The 18,796-nt window shown below is 45.9% G+C and overlaps 1 protein-coding gene across 6 annotated transcripts in view; it reads left to right on the top strand.

The window, feature by feature from the left end:
• SCAP (SREBF chaperone) overlaps positions 1-18,796 on the top strand; it is a 258,977-nt gene that overhangs the window by 110,437 nt on the left and 129,744 nt on the right. For all 6 annotated transcript variants that reach the window (XM_033931922.1, XM_033931925.1, XM_033931923.1 and 3 more), the window contains 2 exons: positions 1,625-1,845; positions 5,696-5,801. In XM_033931922.1, coding sequence (XP_033787813.1) covers positions 1,625-1,845; positions 5,696-5,801 — 327 coding nt within the window. The remainder of the gene's footprint in view (positions 1-1,624; positions 1,846-5,695; positions 5,802-18,796) is intronic.

Below are 18,796 nucleotides of genomic sequence, written 5' to 3'. Positions count from 1 at the left end.
TTTAGATATATTAAACGTGCACGTAATAAGGATCAGCTGCCATTTGATGAAATCCAGAATCCAGAAGGGGCCCTGAGCTCCTTGCAGCGTTGACTGCTGGCTAATTGCTGTTGCTGTCAATAGCATATTGGTCATGCGTATTTGTTATTTTCCAGTGCAATGTGCCCAATACTCATCACTTTGGTTTATTAAATGAATGAATTTTGAAAACCATTAAAAACACAAATGTATTTTGATCATTGCTAATATTGAATGTTAGAGGTGACGCACCATTATTCTCTCTCTGTATTCAATCTAACCAAGTAACTTGGGAGCAGTGGTTGCCAAACCTATTTTCCTGGTACCCAGATATCTATAATGAATTTGTATGAGATAGTCACACTTCTACACTGTTCCCATTGTATGTAGATTAGAGCAGTGGTTCCCAACCCTGTCCTGGAGGAACACCAGGCCAATTGGGTTTTCAGGCTAGCCCTAATGAATATGCATGAAGCAAATTTGCATGCCTATCACTTCCATCATATGCAAATCTCTCTCATGCATATTCATTAGGGCTAGCCTGAAAACCCGATTGGCCTGGTGTTCCTCCAGGACAGGGTTGGGAATCACTGGATTAGAGAATAACACGGTGACAAAATTCATCACCGTTCCCGTCCCTGCGGATAACCGCGGGAAATAATCCCATGTCATTTTCTAGTGTCTATTTCAACCTCAGTCCTTCTACACCAGCATTCTTCAAAGCAAAGCTTGTGGGTCAGTGGTTGTGCCCAATTATATCTGATTCTTCCCTCTCTCCTTAAAGAATGACTTGAAGATGGTTTCCCGCGGTTATCCGCGGGGAAGGGAACGGTGATGAATTTTGTCACCGTGTCATTCTCTAATGTAGATCTCAAGCATAGTCATTGTGGATATCCTGACCACTAGGGGGACTCTGAGGATAGTTCTGGGAACAACTGCTCTAGTGGAAAATGGGCACTGTTGTGATTAATTAGGAGAAAGAAGATTGAAAGGCATGTGAGCAATCTAAATAACATTCCTGTATGCACTGAACTATGTGCACAGTCTTGGATCTTCAATGGATGGTTGGGAAAGCGTTTTTTTTTGGTTTTTTTTACAAGTAGGGTTGCCAGATTTTATTTGTTTGTAAATCTTTATTCATTTTCATATCTTACAACAAGTCTATAATAATCAATCAGAAAAATTTTTAAATAAATCACTTGACAATCTTACTTATAATCATTAAAGTATAAAAGAATCCCTTCCCACCCACCCCATCTATTAATAATAAATCAATTAGCAATTATCATATTTCCCAATCCCACCCCTCCTATATCTTATATAAAACAAGGTGGTTAAGGTGTCTGATCATTAGAATATGGTTGGGAAAGCTTTTGAAAAAGTTAAATTGCTAATTTACTCGGGGGTTAATCTTCTACATGCTTCCTTTGCGTGTATTAGATGTCCTGTCTTTAGACTTGGAAATGTTGCTCCACCTCCATCCTGAGTACTATGCAATTTTACTACTGAGTGAGTTTGTTTGTATATTTTTTAAAAATTTATAAACTGCTTAGGTCTAAGCGGTGTACATATCAAACAAACAATTCTCTCGATTGTGTGGTTCCAGCTCTGGCAGCAGAAGCTTGGAGGATGTTTGCCTACAAGTCACTGATCTCCTGCCTGGATTGAAGAAGCTTCGGAACCTTCTGCCTGAGCATGGCTGCCTGCTGCTGTCTCCAGCCAACTTCTGGCAGAATGACCGGGAACATTTCAGTGCTGATCCAGACATCATCAGAACCATTCACCAGTATGAACCAAAGACTCTACAGACATCAGCTACCCTCAAAGGTATGGTATCTTCAAAGGTCTTTGTGCCCTTTCTTAAATCCAGAACTAGATACAGTGTATTCTCACTATTCGCTGGGGTTAGATTCCTAGAAAACCCCGTGAATACCAAAACGCGAATACAGAACCATTGATCCTATGGGGAAAAGGGAGTTAGGCTCCTGTGCAACCGTTTATTGTACATTTTTGCTGCTTGACTCTGTAAAGTCATCATTTCATGTACCCTTCTTATAAAGAATAGCTTGCTTGTTATATTCCGGAAGTTACATTGGAAGGAGGGACGCAGCAGCAAGAAGGTTCCATGAGCAATGCTGCATGCAGGAAGCGTCCAACTGGCTGGTAGGCCCACCCCGGGAGGTGCAAAGGGCTGACCCAGGAGAGTTGCGGGTTTGTTGTGGTGTGTTTTGGGTTTTTTTTTTTTTTTACAGCCGGCATTTGGAAGCCAGGGAGGAAGGGTGCGAGGACTGTTGGATCCACAAGAGGGAGGGTGGGAGGGGGCTGCTGGACTCGCGAGAGGGGGAGCGGGCTGCTGCTGCATCCGAGGAGGAGGAAGGGGTTTGCTTGGGCTGCTGGATTGGCTAGAGTTGAAGGGAAGGGTGACAGTTACTGGATCTGGTCTGGGGACTGGGGAGAGAAGGGAAACAGGTGCTGGGCCATGAGATGGGTGGAGTGGTACAAGAGGGAAGGGAGTGTTACCAGACCCACACCTGGGTGATGAAGGGAGGGGACAGAGGTGCTGGACCCATGATAAGGGGGCTAGAGGGAAGGGAGAGAGGTGCAGGGAGGAAGAGATAGAAGGAAAGGGAAATAAAAAAGCTGAACCAAGGGGATGAAGGAAGAGTGAGTGAAATATTGAACATGAGGGAGGAAAGAGAGTGTGTGAGAGAGACATTGGTGTAAGGGAAGAGTGTGTGAGAGAGACATTGGTGTAAGGGACTAAGAGAGAGGAGAAGCTGGACACAGGGAAATATACAAAAAAAGGAGAGATGGTGGGCATGGATGGGGAGCATTGGAACAGGACCAAAAAGGGGAATGCTGCATGGGGTGGTATTTGGACACAGGGGTAATGCTAGACATGGGAGGTATATGGACACAAAGAGAAGGAAGATGCTGGACAGGGGGATATAGAGGCGTGGTACTGTACACAAGGGGAAGGGGGTCATAGAATGGAGAGATAATGAAGGCAGGGAGATGGGCACAGAGGAAATACTGGAAAGTAGCATATAGGAGACATAGAGAAGGGAGACGCTAAACATGGGGAACAATGCATACACAGAGATAGGAGATGGATGGTGAACTTAGAGAAAGAAGAAATGTCAAATGGTCAGGAGACCCTGGCAAGTGAGTTAAGAGAAGACAAAAGAAAACAGAGACCTGCGCCTGAGACCAACATGATGTGAAGATTAAAATGATGAGACAATAAAAGGTAGAAAAAAAAGTATTTTCTATTTTGTAACTAGAATATATCAGATTTGAAATATATATCCTGCTAGAGCTGGTATTAGACATAACTGGGGACTGCAAAGCCCAGGCTGTGCTTCTTTAGCTTCCAGGTGGCTTAGGGCTCTCTGAACTCCCCTAACACTATTCCTGCCATGTGTAACTGAAATATTCTGTTAGCTTGATTTTTCTATGTAGCATTCTGTAGTAATTTGGCTTATTCAATTTTCTCGATACTGGAGGGGATACTTGTGAGGATACTTGTGTGTTGATCCTTGCTTTGTATTAGTTGTGATTTATAAAATGACAATTGTACAGAATATTGTTTCTTTTTATACTTTAATAAATAAAATAAGTTCAGTATAAAGTCATAACTATTTGAGGCTTGTGTGGATGGGATCAGATGGTTTGTGGGGATGGGGCCCAAGCTCATGGGGATGGGGGCAAATCTTTCTTCCTCAATTAGAGGACTGCCGTTCTCTTTATAGTGGCATCTAGGTTAAGTTGCAAAAGAGATTACAATTGTTTCAAAAATCAAGCAGTAAGATTGATTTTCAGCTTGTCTAAATCCGGTGCGTGTGCTAAAAACGCTAGCGTACCTTTTGTAAAAGGAGCCCTTAGCTTGAAGATCTTGAAAGAAACTTGGCAGCTGTATAGGGTTGTTTTATACATTGGTCCAGTTAAAAGGATCCAACTTCTAAAACTACAAAACGTTGCGGGTTACTGGGTCTGTGCTTTATCCATTTTCCACCACCCCAGACAACTACCAAATCATGTCTCTTTCTTTGTACCTTGCAGGTACCTTCCATTATAGATCCAAAATTCCTTCATAGCACTTAGCCACTCTAACTACCTTCCCTGATAGTCCTGGTGGGTGCTGCTGGAAAACAAAGATGAGAATATTATAATGCACCTCGAACACTGCAATTCTGGTCGCTGCATCTGAAAAAAGATATAGCATAATTAGAAAAGGTACAGAGAAGGGCAAGAAAAATGATAAAAGGGATGACTTCCCTATGAAGAAAGGCTAAAAAGCAGCTAGGGCTCTTCAGCCTGGAGAAGAGATGGCTTAGGGGGAAGATATGATAGAGGTCTATAAAATACTGAGTCAGGTGGAAAGGGTAGATGTGAATCGCTTGTTTATTTGTTCCAAAATAAACTATGAAACTACTAAATAGTAGATTTAAAACAAACCAGAGAAAATGTTTCTTCACTTAGCATGTTGTTGGACTCTGGAATTCATTGTCAGAGAATGTGGTGAAAAAGCAGTTGGCTTAGCAGGGTTTGGAAAAAATTTGGATAATTTTCTGAAAGAAAAGTCCACAAGTCGTTAGGATGGCCTTGGGGAAATCTACTGCTTAGTCCTAGGATAAACAGCATAAAATCTGTTTTACTCCTTGTGATCTTGCCGGGTACATGGGTTGGCCATTGTTGGAAACAGGATCCTGGGCTTGATAGACCTTTGGTTTGTCCCAGTATGGCAACCGTTGTATTATGTGTTGTGTTATGTTATGTTATGACAACTTAATAGCCTCCAAAGCATCTAAGTTGGACAAACAACTCACCACTCTGTTATCTTCATCCACAGATTCCAAAACCTTCAAGAAAGAAATGAAAACCATACTCTTCAAAAAACACGTTAAACTATCCTAACCCAACATCCAACACTCTATAAACCCTTAGTACTCTCTAATTTTTCTAGTTACCAAACATTATCTAAAACCCATAATTCTCCCTTAAAATTTTATCTCATCGTTTATTCTATTACTTCAAAGTTGAAATGTCATTCTTGTTTTTAGTTTGGATGTAATCCGCCTTGAACCGCAAGGTAATGGTGGAATAGAAATCACTAATGTAACTTTAAACTAATAATATTAATAATTTCAAGAAAATATGGGGGCCATTGACTAATTACTCTAATGATCAGATATCTTAGCACATGGGTAGTATATATGTGGGGTTGGGGAGGGGATTGTATTTCATATGGAATAGGAATATTGATAAAAAGGGGGGTATTTATTTTTTCATATAAGAATATTTGATTGTAAATACAAGTGATATATGAAAATTGTTTTTATTATGTTTAATGCACTTGTTGTAAGATTCAAAAATGAATAAAGATTTACAAAAAAAAAGAAATCACTAATGTAATGTAATTATACTGAATGAAAGATGGAAAGGGAAGCCATCATGCCTGAACCATTTCTCTCTTTGCCAGCAACGACCTCAGCATCCACAAATTTTTGTTTTCCAGCAGAATGTTGAATTAGGGACAAGTAAAAGTCAATCGATAGCAAAATACAGTACGCCCACGAAGTCCTCTCCACCTTCAAAAGTTGAAAGGAGCAGTCCTTTTGTAGATCACTGCCTCTGTGATGTGTTTTTCTAAAGCGTTCCGTCTTTTGTTTTAAAGATTTGTTGTTTGGGATCCCTGGCAAATACAGCGGCGTGAGCTTTTACAACAGGAAGAGGATTGTATCTTACACCGTCACGCTCGTGCTCCAGCATTACGATTCCAAGTAAGAGTTCTGGGTGGGTCAGGGAAGTGGACTGCAATTCTTATGGCAGATTTTCACGTTGTTCTAATTAATAGCTTGATCCAGAGCCGACCCAGCCGAAGCTCTGAACGTCTGCATGAACCCAGGCTTAAGAGGTTCAGATCTCGGCATTTGTAATGGAATGAAGTCCAATTATTGTGGACCATGTGTGGCAGAGAGAACTTTTTCAATTCATTGAGCATCAGCTTTATCCAACCGTCATTGTTTTTTCCTAGTTGATAGACAAGGGGCTCCTTTTACTAAGCTGCGATAGTATTTTTTGCGCGCTCAACCCGCGCCACGCGGCTCAATGCTGGCGTTAGTGTCTAGCGCGCGCGCACTAAAACCGCTCTTGCAGCTTAATAAAAGGAGCCCAAGGTGTTAGGAAAGAAATCGTGTTACATTTTCTCCACTGGTTTCCTGCCTGTTGTGTAATCAGCAGTGCCCTAATCTGTTTACTACATTAATTGTTAGTGGCTGCTTGATATATATATATTTTTTTTTCTTCAAAATTCATCCTAAGATGTAAGCAGAATTGAAAAGTCCTGTCCTTGGTAAAATAAGGCTTTAAAATATTTTAGCTCAAACTGGGAAAAGACCTCAAACACCCAAGCGTTTGAGAGACTTGTTTGTCAAAACACTTTAAAGGGGCTTGAACATCATCACTGGTCAAGAAAACCCGGGAATTTTTCTCTCTTTTTATGTGTCTTTTAAATAAAATTTTTACACATGTGCTAAACATTAATTTTTACAGGCATTGGTTTTATATTCATTTTCAAAATACTTATATTCAGGGAAAGTGTTTATGTTTGTTAAAATTTGATATACACTTGTTAATAAGCAAAATAAAGTTGGATAGCTCTAAGTCAGAGATCTCAAAGTCCCTCCTTGAGGGCCGCAATCCGGTCGGGTTTTCAGGATTTCCCCAATGAATATGCATTGAAAACAGTGCATGCAAATAGATCTCATGCATATTCATTGGGGAAATCCTGAAAGCCCGACTGGATTGTGGCCCTCAAGGAGGGACTTTGAGACCCCTGCTCTAAGTCTAATAGATGCTGGCACTTTAATCTGGAAGCAGGGACTCTAGATCATTTACTTTATTTTTGTCCCTGGAAATCAATTTGGTCTCAGATTAATTGCTTATTAGAAAACCATGTAGCTCTATCATATGATATAATTCTATTTGGGACGTCTATGAGAATAAAAAGTCAAATTTCATCAAGCAATAACAAACTTTTATTAATAATGACAGGAGTTGCCATTCAACATATCACCAGAAACTGGAAAAATTACACCAGACTTAATTTCACCTTCTGGTGGAATTCGTTATGCCATATATACAAAATGGAAAGAACAATTGCCATACAAAAAGGGAATTATAATCATTTTAAAAAGATTTGTGGGCTATTGATAACATATTGTAATGATTAGATACCTTTTTAGACTAAAAGTATAATTATAATATTGGGAAAGGGGGGCTATATAATTATATTATTGGTTTTAATCAATATTTTTGAATATAACACATGTATGATATGCTTGATTTACAATATTTGTGGAAAGGGAGGGTGGGGGAGGGGCTTAATTTATGTATTTAAGAAGATAATAGAAAATAATTTCAAGTGATGTGTATGATTCAATTGATGTATTATTATACACTTGATGTAAGATGAAAAAACGAATTGGGGAAAAAAAAGCAAAATAAAGCACTTAACTTGCTCCCAACAGAACTAGGGCCAGTCCGTTTCACTCCTGGACAGATTCTTCAGGTCTTTTCCCGGTTGAAGCTATGATATATAATTAATATCAGAAGCAACTGAGAATAGTTCATATCATTTCCATTATCCCAGGACAAGCAGGCAGCATATTCTTAACGTATGGGTGACGTCACTGACGGAGCCCCGGTACGGACACTTTTAACTAGAAAGTTCTAGTTGGCCGCACCGCGCATGCGCGGTGCCTTCCCACTCGACGGAGGAGAGCGTGGTCCCCAGTTTCTTCGTTTCCACGGAGCGAAGAAGACGCATGTGCTTTCAACGGCCGTTGAAAAGCTAGTTTCTGCCTTCCCGCTCACGTAATTTTTCGTTTTTCTTCTAATTTTTCCTTTCGGATTTCCTATTTTTACTTTCAAAAAAAAAACAAAAAAAACTCGTCCAGTTTTCTTTATTTTTTCAGGCCGGCCCTGGCGGGGCCTGTTGCCACCATACAGGCCTCCGGATTCGATTTTGCGGAGGCCGTGTTTCCCTTCATGCCCCCTCAACCGGGCTTTAAGAAGTGCCAGCGGTGTGCACGCCCGATCTCTCTCACCGACCCGCACAATTGGTGCCTCCAGTGCCTGGGTCCAGAGCATCGGGCTGACACTTGCACCCGCTGTGCTACGCTTAAAAAGCGCACATTAAAAAACAGGCAGATCCAGTAAAATCTTTTATTTGGTACCGGATCTGCCATGGAATCTGCTACGACGTCGACACCACCAGACCCTTCTTCGGGGTCGTTGGGCCCAGGTAAGCTGGCTAAGAAGCCTTCCACTTCCTTAAGCGCCCTCCTGCCACGGTTGCGACACCGGCCCTCCCGGCACCGCACCGACCCCGCAAACGCTCCGCTCCGATATCGGTGAGTGCCTCATCATCGGCCTCCTCATCGCCGGAGCGTAGAGCGGCACCTATGGTACCGAAGAAGAAAAAAGCGGTACCGGTGCCCCCCCTGGATGACCGCATCGCGGCCATACTCCAAAACCAATTACAGGAGCAGCTCCAGCAACAACTCCAACAACTGTTGCCGGCGTTGCTGGCACCGCACCTTCCGGTACGGGACCGGTTCGAGCCTCGCACTGTCCCATCGGTGTCGACCCCCTCGGTACCGATTAATACCTCCATGCCGGTGCTCTTGGCTGAAACACCTACAGTGCATACCCATACTGCTGCCGACCCTTCCCGGTCCCAGAAACGACATCGGTCTTCCTCTCCCGGTACCACTTCGGTGCGCTCAGGCAAATCTCTCTCAAAGACCCGCCATGCCGAGCCTTCCACACCGATGTCCAAAAGTGCACACCCTGACGTTAGAGACCCAGACTTGTGGGAAGACTCCCCGCACGGTACCGAAGAGGACGCTTCGTCAACCGACGACGAACCCTCCATGACCGATACCGCCTCAAAACCAGAACAATCCTCTTTTTCTAAATTCCTTAGGGAGATGGCAGCAGCTCTTTCCATCCCCTTAGAGTCCGACTCTAAAAAGTCTTAGGCTTTCCTCGATGCCCTAGACTTTGAGCAACCTCCCAAGGAATTTCTGAAGTTGCCCGTCCACGACATTTAACGGGAAACTTTCTATAAAAACTGGGAGACTCCCCTCACTGTTCCCGGGGCCCCTCGCAAATTGGATAGCTTGTACCGAGTTATTCCAATCCCAGGGTTTGACAAACCTCAATTGCCCCACGAATCCCTCCTGGTGGAATCTACTTTAAAAAAAATCTCAGGGTTCCAGTGTATATGCCTCCACCCCTCCTGGCAGAGAGGGAAAAACTATGGATAAATTTGGTAAGCGCCTTTTCCAAAATGCCATGCTAGCCAATAGAGCCAACAACTACACCTTCCACTTCTCCTTCTATATGAAGCATCTGGTGCAACAGCTCTCCTCCTTACAGAAATATCTTCCTGAACGTAAGGTCCCTCTCTTCCAGCAACAAATTTCCAGCCTCCTCCAACTCAGGAAATTCATGGTTCGCTCCATCTACGACTCTTTTGAGCTGACCTCCCGCGCATCTGCCATGGCGGTGGCTATGCGCCGTTTGGCATGGCTGAGAGTCTCTGACCTAGACATTAACCACCAGGATCGCCTGGCTAACGCACCTTGTCTGGGTGATGAACTCTTCGGAGAATCCCTGGACTCGACCACCCAGAAGCTCTCAGCACACGAGACCAGGTGGGACACTCTGATCAAACCTAAAAAGAAGACTCCACCTGCTCGCCCCTACAGGCAACAGTCTTCTTACCAATGCAGGTTCTCGGCCAGACCTCTCAACCCGCCTCCACAACAGTCTCACCGTCCTCGGTTGCATCAGAGGAGAAGCTTCCACCCACACACGCACACGACTGCACAAACACTCCGGCGGCTTTCAACAAGCTACTCAAATCTTAAAATGCACCGTGAAGGTAGAAGGGAGGGAGATGCACGGACCGTGTGAGGGATGCCGAAGGGCAGTGAGGTGGCAAGAGGGAAGGGTGGGGACGGGGCGGTGAATGGGACAGTGGTCTGGTGATGGGGCAGTGACTGGGACAGATTTTTTTCCCCGTGTCATTCTCTAGTTGTGGATTCAAACCCCGCGCTGCTCCTTGTGACCCTGGGCAAGTCACTTAATCCTCCACTGCCCTAGATTCATTAGATAGACTGTGAGCCCCCCAGGACAGATAGGGAAAATACTTGAGTATGTGAAATACTTTGAATGAAAGAGGTGGTATACAAGTCCCTAATCCTTTATGAACTTAGGGCTAGATTCACTAAGCAAACCGATCATGTACTGATTAGTTTGCGAGCCCTTAACGACCAGATTTCCATCCGGCCTGATTCACTAAAGCCTGTAGCGATCCTCCCGTGCAAATTAGTAAAACCCCATGCAAAATAGCCAAGCAATTGCTTCACTAACAATTGCTTGGCTATTTTGGGTCGGTTTTTACTATTGCCAAACCCGACTGCTGCAGACCTGTCGGTAACTGAGTTACTGTCAGGTCTGCAGGCTTTTTGACAAGCCTGCCTGTCTTTTTTATTCATTTTTTCCATGGCACAGATATTTTGCGTGTGTTACACACGCAAAATATCTGCCCCATAAAAAAATGAATAAAAAAGACAGGCAGGCCTGTCAAAAAAGTTAAAAAAAGAAATTTTTTTAAAAAAAAGTCGCGATGTCGCTCTCCCGCGATGCCCTCCCCCTGCACCGATGCCCCACAAAAGGCAGGAGGGTTGCCAACTCCCTCCTGCCATGTTACCCCCCTGATCTTGGCTGATTGGCTGAGCCTAAGGAAGTCCCTGATTAGTCAAAGTAATAGCCAATCAGGGACTTCCTAAGGAAGTCCATGATTGGCTCAGGCGTCCCAGGCCCCTCCCAAGGTGGGAACCTGAGCCAATCGAGGCCTTATCTTCCTCCCCGTGCATCACAAGATGCAACAGGGTGGGGCCTAAGGCATCAGATTTATTGCTGGAGTCATGGGAGCAGGAGGGGTTGAGCATCCCTCCTGCTCCGTTAAAGGTACGGGGAGGGGGGGTGGAAAGGGGGTTTGGAATGGGTAGGGGGTGTCGGGCAAGCCTCCTGCCTTTTGTGAGACATCGGTGCGTGGGGGGGGCATCGTGACTTAAAAAAAAAAATTCTTTTTTAAACTTTTTTGTTGGGCAAGGAACCTGTGGTTTTAACTTGCTTTAATCAGTGGGTTAAAACCATGGGCTCCCAGTTCGGGAAGGGCAGGAGAGATTCGGGGCGAGAGTGGGGTGGCAGGGGAAAGTCAAGGCAGGCAGATTCGGGGCACAGCTTCAGAGCAGCAGAGAGTAGGCTGCGGTGCCTGATCTCTCTTCCTTGCTCCCGGACTCTCTTGCTTCTATTGCCGTTCTCCGCAGTGCAGGCCCGCTTTAAAACCACGAGCTTGCACTGCAGGGAACGGCGGCAGAGAGCAGGAGAGGCAAGCAAGAGAGGCAAGAGAGATCTGTGCTGGGCTGAGCCCTGACAGCAGTGACGGGAGGCTGCTTCTCCTGTCACTATTGTCAGGGTGTGCGCATGAGCGAGGATCGCTCTGGCCGTGGGTAGGGTGGCGTGTAGGGGGCGTGCTAACGATCGTCTCCATTTGCATGCAGGCCTTTACTGAATCAGTCAGCCGGCTTGCAATAGGAAACGGATCGTGCGCAGATTGGAGGTTTAGTGAATCCTGCCCTTATTTATTTAGTTGGATTTGGCTCACACCTTTTCAGTTGTAGTCCAAGGTGAGTTACAGTCAGAATAAGTATTTCTGTGTTCCTAGCAGCAAGCTACAGCTTAAAATGGCATACCATGGGATGTGCTCAGGCATTCTGTGGTAACTGCCAAATTGGTATGCTAATCCGGCAGCTAAAAAACATTTAATTTTTTTTTTTCATGAGAGGGCAGGGTAGAGTGTGGGCATTCAGTTAGCACAGCTACATTACCACATGCGAACTGATTAGCACAGGTTTATTTTGTAAGTCCTTACGGTCTACAAAATGGGTGACAGTAAGCGCTAATGAAATAATCATCACACACTAATGGCGACATTAATAATGGCTGCAGTAAAAATATCCTTGGTGCATGGGACAAACCTTCGAGGCTAGACTAAGGCCATAGTTTAGTAAAAGAACCCATAAGTTTGTTCCTGAGGCAGTGGAAGGTTAAGTGACTTTCTGAAGATCACAAAAAATGTAGTGGGATTTGAACCCTGACCTCCCTTTTTCTCATCCATTACTCTAATTATTAGGCATATAATAAATGTATTGCTGCTCACATGTTTTGCTTTTAAAACCTCACATTGACTTTAACCCTTTTATATGATAAGAGACATCACCCAAGTAACACCTGATAATTCAGTCATAAAGCATATGATCAGTCTGTTGCTTGAGAATGTGGGCCATGGGAGTGGCCTAAGGGATCTGACCAATCAAAATCTTAGGCCACTCCCAGCGTATCCCAGAATGCACAAGAGAGAGTCCTAAGATTCCGATTGGCCCAGGTGCCTAAGGCTTCTCCTACAGGAGGGGCCTTAAGCGCCTGGGCCAATCAGGGCCTTAGGCACCTCCCCCCTTCAGTAAAGGCAAGCCTGCTGGCCAGCTGGAGGAAGCATCCATCCGGCCAGCCAACTTAATATCAGGTATTTTGGGGGGATCGGGGGGGGAGTGTCGGCCCTTTGGTGGGAGGGACTGGGCATCCCTCCTACCGATGATCTTTTTTTGGGGGGGATTCCGGCAGGACAGACTGGGCATCCCTCCTGCTGATGATCGTTGGTGGGGGTTGGGGGATTCTGGCAGGAGGGACTGGCCATCCCTCCTGCCGGGGGATTTTTTTGGGGGGTGGCAGCAGGAGGAATTGGGCAATCCTCCTGCCGCCAATTTTTGCAGGTCGGGGGCGATGTCTGCTCGCGGTCTTCATAGGGGGGTGGTACGGGTGCCCTGCTGCAGCTGCTAAACTGATTACAGCAGGTAGATTCCCTGTGCAGCCCTTGTGCTATTTTCATATACAGAATCTGGGCCTTGATGTTTTTTTGCTGTAAGACTGTTGAATAAAGCGTTGCAGTAATCCAGGTGTGTAAGGATAAAGGCATAGAGTAGTTGAGTTTTGGTTACCAGATTTTCTGTCTGGAAAATTCAGACCCCCTAGATCCGCCCCCAGGCCCGCCCAGTCACACCCATCCCTGCCCCGGTTCCGCCCTGCTATGCCCCTGATCCCATCCTAGCCCTGCCCCCAATTCCGCCCCCCGCTGCCTGCTCTCGTCGGGTAGGATATCCATGCATGTGCAGATACAACAACACAATGAGGTCACGCGTCATATCCGCGCATGCGTGGATGCCCTCATGGCTGAAGGAAAGCTTTTTAAAACCTGGACGAAGTGCCGGGTTTTGAAAAGCCGTCCGGACCCCCGGTCTTGTCCTCAAAAGGAAATCCGGACGTCTGGTAACCCTAAGTTGGGTGAAGTCTTGTTCTGTGAAGTAATTTCTTATCTTTTGATGCTGACAGAGGTAGTAGAAAGATGAAGAAACTATTTGTGAGATGCGTTTGGACAGTGATAGGTTTGAGTCGAGAGTAATTCCAAGACTCCGTACTTTGTCTTTTGCCATCAAGGTAGTTGATTCCCAGGTTAGGGAAGGAGCATTTTTCTTTCCTAATCCATAGTAGTTCAGTCTTGGAGGCGTTCAGTTGAAGTTTGTTCGAGGTCATCCAATATTTAATTTTGGATAAGCAGTTGTGGTCTGGGTGTCTCCCATTTATCTTATTTTTTTATCTGCTAACATTTACTTTCTTTTATACCATTGATTAATTTACTTACTGGAGTGACTTATCTTTAAAGCAGAGCTTCACCCCTCCCAACATGAATCCAGTTTCAATCCTCCTTCAGGGTCGAGGTGATTTCCTTAGAGATTCCCTGTTACTAGCATGAGACAGCCACAGTGGCTGTCTCATGCTGGTAACTTAGAGAGCAGGGACCATCTCTTGCGTGTTTTATGTACAGCATTTCGTGTGTCTGGTAACGTTTTAGAAATAATTAATAGTAGTACTTAAATCGTATTTACAATACTTCTAAACAATGAACTCAGGCACTTATCTAGAAACCAAACAAATGTGTAAGTCTGATGATCTTATGCAAGAAGGGAGTTGGTTCCTCAGCTTAGTCACAAACTGGGTGTAGGCTCATTTATGAACACACTCTGGATGACGTGTTTTCACAGGGGGGATACAGAAACGTTTCTCTTGTTGTGAATGCAAGGACTGCTTTGGATGATAGAGCGAAGTTACTTACCTTTTAACAGGAGTTCTCCGTGGACAGCAGGATAAGTCAGCCACACTTTTGGTGACGTCATCTACGTTCCCAATTCGGAATTGCTCTCCCAGAGCTCAGGTGAGGCTTTTGGGAGCCTCATCTGAGCATGTGCAGGTAGCCCTATATATACCTGTGCTGGCCCTCACTAATCCAGTGATTTCCCTAGTTTGAGTCTTATTGCAGCGTCACCCATAGGGGAGGAGGGAGGGTCAGTGTGGCTGACTTATCCTGCTGTCCACGGAGAACTCCCGTTACAGGTAAGTAACTTAGCTTTCTCCATGGACAAGCAGTATAAGTCAGCCCCACTTTTGGTGACTCTTCAGCTGCGGGATGCAGAGGGTGTAAAAAGGACGGGATCCCCGCTGGGGATGGTCCCCTCTGCGTCCCTGCTACCTCACTGCGGTAGGGTGAGCCTGCATAAGTGTTAGGTGAGGGGAGAGACAAAAAACCTCCAAATACTGAGACCAGTCAGAGGTTATGCGTTGTAAACAATAGGAACTTTATTTTGGTCCTTAGAACTGGACCAACACTCTTTTTTTTTTTTTTTTAATTTACCAACATGGTAGAGTATGTATCTCAATAACAGATAGCAAATATAGCAAAATATATCACCAACGTGGTGTTTGAGTAACACTTTTTTTTTTTTTTTTTGGTAAGACTGCAAAACAAACTCTGCAAATTGTGCCAACGTGGCAGAATATAAGCTGTCTAACAATCTCTTCTATCTGATTCAGACTAATAGTCCTGTTCAGCTAGTCCAGGTATTGGTGTCCTTGGCTGTGTCTGTTTTGGTCAACATTCGTAGTATGTTGAGATCAAAGTCATTGGAAGATTGCAGTGGTCGATCCAGGCAATAGTGTCTGGTGAAGGTGTGCGGGGTAGACCATGTGGCTGCTCTGCAAATGTCCTGAAGTGGCGTGTTGCTGAGGTTTGCCAATGTTGCGGCCATGGCCCTAAGTTGGTGTGCTGTGGCCTTTCCCTCAAGGGACACTTCTTCTTGCTCATAGCAGGAGGCAATGCAGTTTCAGATCCAGTTGGATATAGTGCGTTTCCCCACTGGTGTTCCTGGCTTGTTGGGGGTCAAAGGATACGAACGGTTGTAATGCCTTTCACCAGGGTTGTGTTCTTTGAATGTATAGGCGAAGGGCACGGGTGCAGTCTTAAGGTGTGTAGGAGTTGCTCCGTGCTATTGGTATGTGCTCCCGGACAGAAGGAGGGGAGCACTATCGATTGGCTTATGTGTAAAGGTGAGACTACATTTGGTAGGAACTTTGGGTGGGTTCTCAGCACTGCGTGATCATGAAGGATCTGTGTGTATGGTGGGTATATCACCAGGGCCTGTAGTTCCCTGATGCATCTCGCTGATTTGATGGCAATAAGAAAAACTACTTTCCAGGTGAGGAATTTGATTGGCGCCTCCTCCAATGGCTCGAAGGGGTGCGCTGTTAACCTGCGGAGGATGATGCCCAGGTCCCACGTTGGCGGCATACCGGGGGGTGCAGGTTTGAAAGCCCTTTCATGAACTTGGACACTAGCGGGTGTGTGGCTAGGGTCCTGTCCTTGATGTGATTGTGGAATGCTGATATAACGCTCAAGTGGACCCTTATGGAGGATGTTCTGAGTCCCGTTGTGGATAGGTTAAGTAAGTATTGGAGTACTGCTGGGACTTGGCAGGTGAGTGGGTCTTCTCCTTTCGAGACACACCATATGTGGAATCTCTTCCACTTGAGCCTGTATAATTTTCTAGTTGCCGGGAGTCTGGCTGCTAGTAGTACCTCAGTCACCCCTGTTGACATATGGAGAGGGACCAGGATTAGCCTATCAACATCCATGCTGTCAGTGCTAGTGTTTTCAATCTGGGATGTAGAGTTTGTCCCTGGTCTTGGGTGATGAGGTCCGGTCGCAGCGGTAGGCTGATAGGCGGCCATGTCGACAGCCGATGTAGGAAGGGGAACCACACTTGTCTCGGCCAGTAGGGCGCAATGAAGATCACTGTGGCTGCCTCCTGCCTGATCTTCTGGAGTGCTCTATGGATGAGTGGTATAGGGGGGAAGGCGTAGAGTAGGTGTTTCCCCAATGTATGGCAAAAGCGTCCCTGGTTTGGCTGTATTGTGCCGGTCTTTTGGAGCAGAATTGAGGGCACTTCTTGTCCTCTGCTGCGAAGAGGTCCCTTGTTGGGAGGCCCCACTTGTGGAAGAGGTCCTGGGTTACCTCCGGGTGGAGGGACCATTCGTGGGGGTCCAGCTTTCTGCTGAGGCTGTCCGCCAGGGCATTGTTCTTGCCCAGGAGGTAGGTGGCCTGGATGAGAATGTTGGTTAATAAAGCGAATGTCCAGATTTTGTGGGCCTCCCTGCAGAGGGTGAGTGAGCCCATGCCCCCCTGCTTGATGATGTAGAACATTGCCACCTGGTTGTCTGTCTGGATCCATAAAGTCTTGTTGGAGATCCAGGGGGCAAAGGCTTGCAGAGCATTCCCGATTGCCCTGAGTTCCAGCAGGTTGATGTGTTGTTTGGCCTCGGATGAGGACCAGGGGCCCTTGGTTCTCAGATGGAGGAGGTGGTCTCCCCACCCCTGCTTTGAGGCATCTGTGGTGAGTGTCAGTTGGTGTTGTGGCTGCTGGAAAGACTTGCCCTTGAACAAATGCTGCTGGTTGTGTCCACCACTTGAGATTGTGGCTGATTTTTTTGGTCCATTGTGACTCTGTGAGACAGAGGCTGTGTGTGTTGGTTCCAATTTTTCCTGAGGAACCACTGGAGGGGTCGCATATGGAGTTTGGCAATCGGGACAACGTGCATGGCGGCTGCTTGATGGCCCAGGAGACGTAGTATTGTCCTTGCTGTGACTGTACGTGTCTCTGATATTTTCTGAGTCAGTTTTTGTATTGCTGTTCCCCTTGAGTGGGGCAGAAAAGCTGCGTTCAGGGGCGTGCAAATCCTTGCCCCAATAAATTCTATTGATTGTGTTGTTTGTAGTACTGATTTTTTGATGTTTACGAGGAACCCCAGGGATTGCAGGAGTGACCTTGTTGTATTTACTGCTGCTGCTGCTGTTGCCTGGACTGATGGACCCACCAGCAGCCAGTCGTCCAGGTAAGGGAAACACGCATATGGCACTCTTGCGGAGTTGGGACGCTACTACGGCGACACATTTTGTAAAGACTCTTGGTGCAGAGGAGAACCCGAAGGGCAGGACCCGGTATTGGAAGTGCTGAGTTAGGGTCCTGAATCGTAGAAACTTTCTTTGGGAGGGATGCATAGGGATGTGTGAATACGCATCTTGAAGGTCCAGTGAGACCAGCCAGTCGTCTTTTTGAATTAATGGTAGGATTGTCCCTAGGGAGTGCATACAAAATTTTTCCTTGACTACGTGCTTGTTCAGGCCTCGTAGGTCTAGCATGGGTCTGAATCCTCCCGTATTCTTGGGGATGAGAAAGTAATGGGAGTAGAACATAGGTATTGGCTTTATTGCTCTTGCTTGGAGGAGAGCTTTTATCTCTCTGGAGATGAGTTCTGGCTGCAGTTCCCTGCAGTTTCTTTTTGGTGGGTTGGATGGTGGGTGGGTGCGGAATCTGATGCGGTATCTGTTTTTTATGATTCTCAGCACCCATTTGTCTGTTCTTATCCTTTCTCAGGCCTTGTGGAAAATAGAGAGGTGGCCCCCGACTGGGGTGGGGGGCGTTGTTGATGAGTCAAAAGCTGGGTCCCGCTTTCGTGCCGGTGGAAGTGGCTGGCTTGTGCTGTTTTCGTTCCCTCTGGCGCTGCCTTTGCTGGTAAGGGGCGCTGGGCTGTTGTGCTTTCTGTCTGTGCGAAGGCCGTCTGGTCTGGTTGTCATACCGCCTTACGTTGGTGTTGTGTTGACGGTACTGGTTGGTGTTGGGCCGTCTTGGTGCCACAGTGTTTACAAAGCCATCTGAGGAGAGGGTTTGGAGAGTAGTGCAATGTTCTTTCATTTTGTCTACTGTTTCTGTCACTTTGTCTCCAAATAAGTTCTCCCCTGAGCACGGTGCATCTGCGATACGCTCGTGGGTGTCCTCCCGTAGCCCCGAGGCTCATAGCTCATTTATAGAAACATAGAAAGTAATGGCAGAAAAAGACCAAGGCCCATCGAGTCTGCCCACTCCATTGACACCCCCTCCTAGTTAATCGCTCTCTGATGACCTTTTCCCTCGTAGAGATCCGACATGAGCATCCCATCTGTTCTTAAAATCTGGCACGCTGCTGGCCTCAACCATCTGTACTGGAAGCTTATTCCAGCTGTCCACCACTCTTTCAGTGAAGAAGTACTTCCTGGTGTCGCCATGAAACTTCCCGCCCTTTATTTTCAGCGGGTGTCCTCTTGTGACAGAGGGTCCTCTAAGAAGGAAAATATCATCTTCTACCTTGATGCGACCAGTGACATACTTAAACGTCTCAATCATGTCCCCTCTCTCCCTACGTTCTTCGAGAGAGT

Source organism: Geotrypetes seraphini, chromosome 2, assembly GCF_902459505.1.
Source record: "Geotrypetes seraphini chromosome 2, aGeoSer1.1, whole genome shotgun sequence".
Taxonomy (NCBI): Eukaryota; Metazoa; Chordata; class Amphibia; order Gymnophiona; family Dermophiidae; genus Geotrypetes; species Geotrypetes seraphini.
The sequence above is the reverse complement of the archived record's forward strand: the minus strand, read 5'-3'. Positions and strand labels throughout refer to the sequence as shown.